This window comes from Ceratina calcarata, unplaced genomic scaffold (assembly GCF_001652005.2).
Source record: "Ceratina calcarata isolate Rehan_Ccalc_2016 unplaced genomic scaffold, ASM165200v1 scaffold470.2, whole genome shotgun sequence".
Lineage (NCBI taxonomy): Eukaryota > Metazoa > Arthropoda > Insecta > Hymenoptera > Apidae > Ceratina > Ceratina calcarata.
The window spans coordinates 315144-323045 of NW_017171129.1; the positions used below are offsets into that span (position 1 = coordinate 315144).

Here is a 7902-nt window from a genome sequence, read left to right on the forward strand (position 1 = left end):
AACATACATGAAATTTTTGCGGAAGTTGTATGTAATTGCGGATATTGATCTCGTGGTAACACCTTGTAGAAATCTAATAAGTTGTGTAAATTTTTCTCTTACTAAAACTTCAGATTATTGTCTTCTTTTTGCTTTGTATCCTGACATTTAATGTATTCAAGTGGTCAATGAGGTCCGAAAGGAACACCAAGTCTTTTAGTCAATTATTGTCTGCCGTTTGCATAAAAATTTTATAATAATTCCTCATGAGCGTCAAGCTTATCTTATCTGAACTACGAGGGCCTGCCCTTGCCTATGCTGAGCAGCTCTGCTCTAGAAGAAACTAACACAAGCCCAAACTGGTTCAGTTTCGTTGTCACTAGCTGTACAGTTTTCAGACCCGTAACCCTTCCTTTTGTACAAACTCTGGCTCTCATATTATACTGTCTCTGAACATAACATTTTCTAGGAACCTATCTATCATGTTATAGGACATTTCCTTCACTCCACATGCGTAAAACGATCCTTGGTCGACGCTAGATTGAAATCCAAAGCACGTATGAATGATGAATGCATGAAGATAGGAAATCTGCTTACCGTTGAGACCATATTTCTCCTGATTCCTCTGAACTTGATCGACGGACAATCCTTTCTCAGGATCGACGTTGAAGAAGTTTACAACCTCATCCACTGTTTTGCAATGGGCGTCCTCCATGGCTACCTCTGTATTAGTATGTCACTAATCTTATCTGTTCAGTGGTCGTCCACGTTCATTCACACTGCGGTTTTCTGCAATTCAAACAAACGATTACGGATTAATAATCAGAGGTCAAACTTACGTATTCGAATGCGCGTAACGACGACGCAACAAATGGAAAAATCGCCCAAACTTAATAAACAAGTCTGACTAAGGAACTCCTGCCTGATTTAATTTACGATTATAGTGGATGTTTTTAATATATAGAACGAGAAAGTAGGCCTCTAGGTGAGGACCTTGACTAATCCGCAGCGTGCACGCGTTCACGAGACGGATAATTCCAGGTTAAACTATGTCCGACGTGAACAATCCCCGAGCCACGCGTCCCGGTCTGACCAACCCCACGACTAATTAACGATTATCCCGGTCGATTAAACAGAGTGAAACTCACCGTGGACAAAGCACGGAGTATTCGCTGGCGACGTGTCACAGAGAAATTACGTTACGGCTGTCGAATATTTAGGTTAGCTACAGGTCCCGAAGATGCACTCGAGCACACAATACGAAGGAGCAAGAGAGAGAGAGAGAGAGATACAGAAAGAGAGAGAGAGAGACAGACAGACAGAGAGGAAGAAACGAAACGAAATTAACCGTCGACGACTAAACTCGTTCGAACACTTAAACGAAAACGTTCTGCGACGTATCACGATACCCGAGCACAGAAATTTGAGACGCGCGTCATTTTCTTCACGATATATCCTCTCTAAATGCCGAGCGAACCTCTTCCGTGAGACTGACACGGCGAACGACGAATCATTGCACACGTCCGCCACCTGACGGAATGCGCCGCAAGCGGCCGCGTCGGGAAACGCGCGTGCGTTTCCCGCAAATTCCCGACGAGTTCAAGGGTTGGTTATTAAACGGCCGGGGGGGCAGTCGATGCCGAACGCCCGTCAATGGGTTAACGACACGGTCCCCCGTTTCGCCCCCGGGGCATTCGTAGAAGTTTCCGCGTAACGTAAACTCGTCCAACGAATTCGACGATTCGGCGCAGCAGAAATACGAGTTCGCCGTCGTACGAACAGAGCATGTGGAACGACGCCATTGGCTGGACGCCGTTCGTCGAGTGTGACGCACTCGGCTATTTTCAGTCTTCTGCTAGTCTATTTCCTTGGCGCGTATTTTAAGATACCGAAAGGACATCGTCGTTACATAATTTCAAACCGCAGACAGTTCGCCGAATCACCGAACATCAAATCCTCGCTAAACCGGTTCCTGTCGTTCAGCTCACGCCACAAATTCTACGTTCATCGAATTCGTTATATAATAGAAAATCATGTTATGTAACAACGATTTATAAAATTTGTTGTATTTCGTTTATATCCTGAATTATGTATTAGATTTGTGTACAAATAAGCATCGTTTAGAATTAAGTCGTCGACGGTCAGCTTAATTCGTGTAACGTTAGTCGTTAAGGCGGCTCACATGAAAACGATTTAAACATTGTAAAACATTAATTTACACGTGAGAATTTGCGCCCTGGTTTTTTAATTTTGATAGCGATCGGTGGTGGGGTTTTCAGGGTTAACAGGGTCGAGTGTAAAGGTCGTGTAACGAAGGTGTAAGCCAAGGTTAGAGTTAAACTTAAAAGCGTGAATGCCAGAGCAGGGATCGGGGTTACGATTTCGCTCGAACGATCGCGTTCGGAGTGAGAGATTTGAGAGAAACCCGAGAGGAACTGACCCTTTCGATGTAGAAACGAGCGAACATCCCCTCAGGGATGATCATATCAAGGAGTTTCAAAAGAAGTGGACGCTACGCGTCGAAGCCGAAGATGAGAGACGAGACACGAGTGGAGATTTCTAATGGACTGCCGGTGCAGTTGGGAAGCGAGAAGCTCGTTGGGACACCCGGGACGCGACTAACCGGGCAAAATCGCGCGTGTCCCAGCGGACGGTTTTAGCACGTCTCTGACGGCGACTTCCTAATTATTTTGGCAGTGCTGGCCACTCTCGTTTTCCCTCCCCTCGAGCTACCCTCCGATCCTCCCTTCAGCTAGTTTCAACATTATTCTCGTTAACCTTGGAAACCAACTTCGAGGGTGCCTACTAATCTTCATCGATAGGATTGAGGATCAGAATATGCGAATCGGATAATACGCGACCGTTAGGTAATACACTGGCGCTGATATAATGTTAGCGATGGCGGCGGTACGGTTTCTATTTGAAGATGGGATGCAACACGGTGGACGGGTGCTATAAAGATAGCAAATGTAGTACGTTTGTTGGCAAACAAGCAGAGATCGTGTTGGTACGTAACGCGAGCCTAGCATCGGCGATGAGGCAATATACGTTTTGCTGGTTTGGCTGGCCAGTTGGGCTGATACACTTTCTGGCCAGCCAGCATTCACTGGACCGGGGGGGTTAATTCGCGTCACTAAATGCTTCTGACAACGGGAAATCGAGCGTGAAACGAACGAATGTCTCTCGGGATTTTGCACGGGAAGAGAGCCGCTAAATTTAAATCCTTTTCCCCGGTACCGATTCACCCCTACCGCCCCCTCCTCCTCCTCCTCCTCCTCCACCGAACCTGACCTTCGTGTCATGGAAATAAAACTTAAAGAAACTCCTCGATCTTTTTGATCATCCATTCTCATCTATCACTGGACACCGTCGATTCTATCAAACACTATCGGTATAGCCTCCTTTCTCCCTTCTCACGATGTCCATCGATAAAAGTCCACCAGTGTAATAAAAAGATCCACAGAAGTTGCTGTTTCAACCAGTCCCTAGCCCCACACAACAACACTTCTACGGTTCCGATTAATCGATCGCACTGTGTATATAGCATCGTCGTGGTGGTGGTCGTCGTCACAAAAGCACTGCGGGTATGTCTGCGCGGCAACCGGACTTACCAATGCTTCTGTTCCACTTCACCAGAGTCCAGTCGGCCGAGAACGGAAACCGGCGACCGGCTGTTGCTGGATCCCGGTCTCACTCAACCAGCGATCCTCTCTCGAGTCTCGTCGAACGGAAATAATTTGCGATTGAACAGAAACGAAAAAAAAAAAAAGAACGAACGACGGATCGGTAACACTCGTTAACTTGCGACGATATATCCGACGCAGACTCGCTCGCTACTCCAGCGTGTACATCTTCAGAGAACGCGCGATTGTTCGTTTTAATCTTTACATGAAGGGCGGTAACAAACAAACATTCAAAGGGCAACGCCTGCGCTGCTGAACGGAACGAAGCGACGAACCTCGTCGAAATTCCTTTAAATAGTCCGTAGCCGTCGCTACCTGCCGGCGAGACAACGAACGATGGAAAACTCTGGCCGGAAGCCAGTGGTCCCGGCCGCTGCACAGCCTCCCGTTGTCTCTACCCGCACGTTTTTTCCATTTAACCTTCGGATTCGGCGATCCGCCGCAACCAGAGTTCGGAAAAATCGCGGGACGCCCCTACGGCGGCTGCTGACTTCCGCCGCCGGTCCCGGTTCCGCTGCGACCGACACTCTTCAACTTCCTCATTCACATTTGCTTTCAGTATGCAAAAGCTTCGGAAAAATTCATACCTTCACAATCTGTGAAAATCAGAAAATTCTAATCCATTTTATGAAATATAGAAGGTTAACCCTTGTCGAAGGTCACGCCCTTAAAGGAATTAAATCTGGAATTAAAAGATGTCGGATAAATTTAGGAATTCACTGAGTCGTCGTTTAATGGACATAATTGAATGTACAATGTTCATATTGGAAATGTTCAAGGTGGGCATTTTTCTGAAGATCGAAAATAGGTGGTTGGCTTTGTTCCAAATGCGATATCAACTAGATCCTCGAAGACAATCTATCGGACTCCGCGGAAAATTTGTTGTTCGCCCATTTGCGATCCGCGACACTCGCAAACGGGCGTAACGTGGCCATGGATCAAATACGGGTTTCTCACAACGAATCCTGCTCGTTTCGCCGAGATGTTATGTAATTTTATGCACCGAAAATAGGACCGTGCCATTTTCTAATTGTTCCGCACTAATTTCGATCATCGCCGCCAGCCTCGACTTTCATTGCTCATTACTTAACCTCACTTTTACTTAAACTTGATAGAAGTTCAAGCAGAGATTGGAGTCGATGACTCGGTGATTGAGAGTAAAACAAAATGGCACAAAGTTATTATGACAGAGACTAACTTAAGAGAAGCTTAACTACTATTAGGTTGGGAAATAAGTTCATAGCGTTTTTATAATTTCTTTTATTTTACAACGATTTGTTTGCTGTTTGGCAACGGGTAAGTATTCATTCGATAGAACTCTTTCTGCTCTACAAAACTATGTTAATTGTATTTTTGAGTTATTTAATTTTTTATTAGTTTTCAGGCTTAGAAATGGAATACCCAGGAGGCAAAAATCAACATTTTCGACACCTGCTCTTCTTTGCTTTTCATCGAGGTCAAAAAGCTGCCGAAGCAGCCCGGGACATTTGCGACGTGTATGGAGAAGGTGTCATAGGCGAGTCTACAGCACGGAAATGGTTTGCAAAGTTAAAAAATGGCGACTTTAACGTCGAGGACTCGTCCCGCAGCGGAAGGCCTTCTGAATTCGATGAAGAACGTCTCAAATCACTTTTGAAGGAGAACGGTCGCCAAACCAGTCGTGAATTGGCGGAAAAAATGAACTGCGATCATAAAACGATTCTATAATTGATTAACTTATTGATATAATTATTGTTTTTTGTTTAAATAAAAGTCTTCGGTAAAAACGCTACGAACTTATTCCCGAACCCAATAGATTTTCATTGAAAATGTCATAAACCTGAATCGAAGAAAACTTTGACCGACGATTGAACAAAAATTTAAACTCAAACGTGTTTCGCGTGAGGAAGATTGTTCATAAATAGGATCATAAAAGAAGCTGCCCACGCGACGGCGGCGCCTGTATGATTCAAGTGTACGAAGCACGAGGGTAAGGCAGGGAAGAAGGAAGAGAGCAACGGTCAACGTTCCGTGCGGTTACTAAATAATATATTACGTTCGCTCTGTTTGTGAAAATCTAAGTAAATCTGGGGCCTCATGGATGATAAAAAATGGAATGAACCAAAGCTTTCACTTCTTCAGTTCCATTGACTGTTTAACGACTTTCGATGGATTTACGGATCACCAACTCGTTGGCTATGAAGTTCCGGAGAAGTCATCGGTATTCTCTTCTCATTATAGCGAACAAAAATAGACCTCGTCATTTCGTCGCTTACCAAGCAGTGCGCGGGTTCAAAGCATGGCGTTATTTTTACGCAAAACATAAAGCGTTACGTAAAAGCTGAACGTACGCACCGGATCGTCGATTTGTATTTTAAAATCGTCACATTATTAAGAGTAAAATACTTTACGACCACAAAAACATTTATCAACTGTTTTACATGATATATTCACTGTCTGCAGAATGATCCAGTTGATTTTTACATCTAGGAAGCATCGATGTTCTGAGAAATACAAATCTTTATCTCGATAGACGCATCAGCGTTTAATGCCATGATCGAGCTCTGGCTTAACGGCGTTCTATTAAGTGGAACACGTGTTCTAGAGACTTTGATATTACACGCGGATTCATTCGACGGACCCTGAAAACAGAGCCTCGGCTATTTTATTTATGGACGTTTTTATAAACGAAGTGCTAAACACCTACGATGACACCGAGCGTAGCGGATGATGCGTGTCCCACGATAAGGAACATGTGACGTCCGTCAGGGGAAAAAGTGAAACAAAGTCTGAAGACGTTTACCGAGAAACCGATCCTAAAAATACAATGAAATATTCGGTTGGAACAAATTGTTTATAGAAGAGGATCGAAATTTTATTTACCTATCAGTTGGAGTAAAGAGGAATTGTATTTGCGTTCGGCTAAAGAAGAGCCACAGGGAGGAAAGCTTGTGGAGAAACCACGTTTCGGTTCGGGGCAACAAATCATGGATGAAGAGGCGCAGGCCGGTGAGATTTACAGACGTTGGCCGTCGGCTGGATCAAAGTTGAGACACGGAATGACAGATAGGGGTTACGGGGCGCAGAAGAACAGCCGAGATACGTCTATTCTGGATTCTGGCAACAATAATGCCTGCCAGGGACAGAAGTTAGCTCGCACGCTGGGGGCCTGTGCTCGGGGCGACTAATGACGCGGCTCGTACAAAGGCCGCGACGTTCTAATTTCGTATTATCCTATGCGGTGTACAGGTTTCACTAAAAATATGCGCCCCGGGTGCGTTCACTTCGCCGAGGGAGACAGGAATCCGCGAGTCGACGGACGACCGCGTAGCCAGTTACAAATCTATGACGAAAGGTTTTGCATAATCGTTGCAAGAAATATGGCTCGTCAAAATCCTAGGCGTTAGAATCAAAATCTCATCGATTCTAACAAAGGGTTCTAACAAAATTATTAACAAATCCTTGTGCTTAGCTCAATTGTTTTTATGCTTTATGCAAATGTACTCTTTCATCTTGCATATCACATGCATAGCCTTGGAGATGTTCAGAGTCGTTGCTTATTCTTAAGATTGTCATTTGCTTAAGGAACCTTATTAGTGTAAGACAAAGATTGTCGAAATGGACGAACAAACGCGTTAGGATGATGGACGTAAGAGAAAATGTATTAATCATACGTAATATAAATTAATATAAGTGATTAGGCACATAACGCGACACACTCTTTCGCTCACTGACAAAATCTCGAATCCTCTCTTTCATTTCTTTTTTTTTTTGTATCGTGCACACCAACGTCACGTTGGTGCCGGTTCTGCTCTTCTACACTAGTGTGATCGCTTAATTTTTATTTAGGTCATTTTTGAGAATTTTTTTTAAGAAAAGTATTCTATGGAATTTTTTTAAACTTTGTGGATGTATTTGTCTATAAATGAACTGTGTAAAATAATTTTTTTGTACAAAAATAGCTAAAGGCTAACAAGTTATGCGCTATTTTCCAAAACGCAAAAAAAAAGGGCCTCAACTACTCATACAGTTCGCTAGGGTGCCTCAAATGAAAAAAGACAAAGACGCTCTTAAACTAGAAGGTATTCTCCGTTCGATGACGTAGAATATTCGAGAAATGTTGAAATATGACAAAATGGCGTTTTTAAGAAATTTTTCGATTTTTTCCTTAAAAAAATTATCACTTTTTGGTTGCCAAAATTACAGTTTTCATCCAATCAAGAATATCCTATGTCATTCAACAATAAAGCATGTCTAGAAC

The 7902-nt window shown here is 43.7% G+C and overlaps 1 protein-coding gene and 1 long non-coding RNA gene across 5 annotated transcripts in view; both read right to left on the reverse strand.

The window, feature by feature from the left end:
* Positions 1 to 3909, reverse strand: part of SERCA (ATPase sarcoplasmic/endoplasmic reticulum Ca2+ transporting SERCA) — a 44939-nt gene extending 41030 nt beyond the window's left edge. The window contains exons 1-2 of one of the 4 annotated variants that reach the window (XM_018028640.2): positions 3591 to 3909; positions 577 to 768 (exon numbers count right to left, since the gene is read on the reverse strand). In XM_018028640.2, coding sequence (XP_017884129.1) covers positions 577 to 694 — 118 coding nt within the window. In that variant the 5' untranslated portion in view covers positions 695 to 768; positions 3591 to 3909. Of the gene's footprint in view, positions 1 to 576; positions 769 to 1127; positions 1491 to 2419; positions 2600 to 3590 lie in introns of those variants that run through there. The other 3 variants (XM_018028642.1, XM_018028641.2, XM_018028644.2) reach the window with 3 other exon arrangements.
* Positions 3910 to 6019: 2110 nt separating this feature from the next.
* On the reverse strand, positions 6020 to 6703 carry LOC113464656 (uncharacterized). Its single transcript, XR_003389500.1, has 3 exons — positions 6525 to 6703; positions 6349 to 6457; positions 6020 to 6283 (listed from the first exon to the last, which is right to left on the reverse strand). It is a non-coding gene; the product is annotated as an uncharacterized LOC113464656 (long non-coding RNA).
* Between the last annotated feature and the right edge of the window lie 1199 nt (positions 6704 to 7902).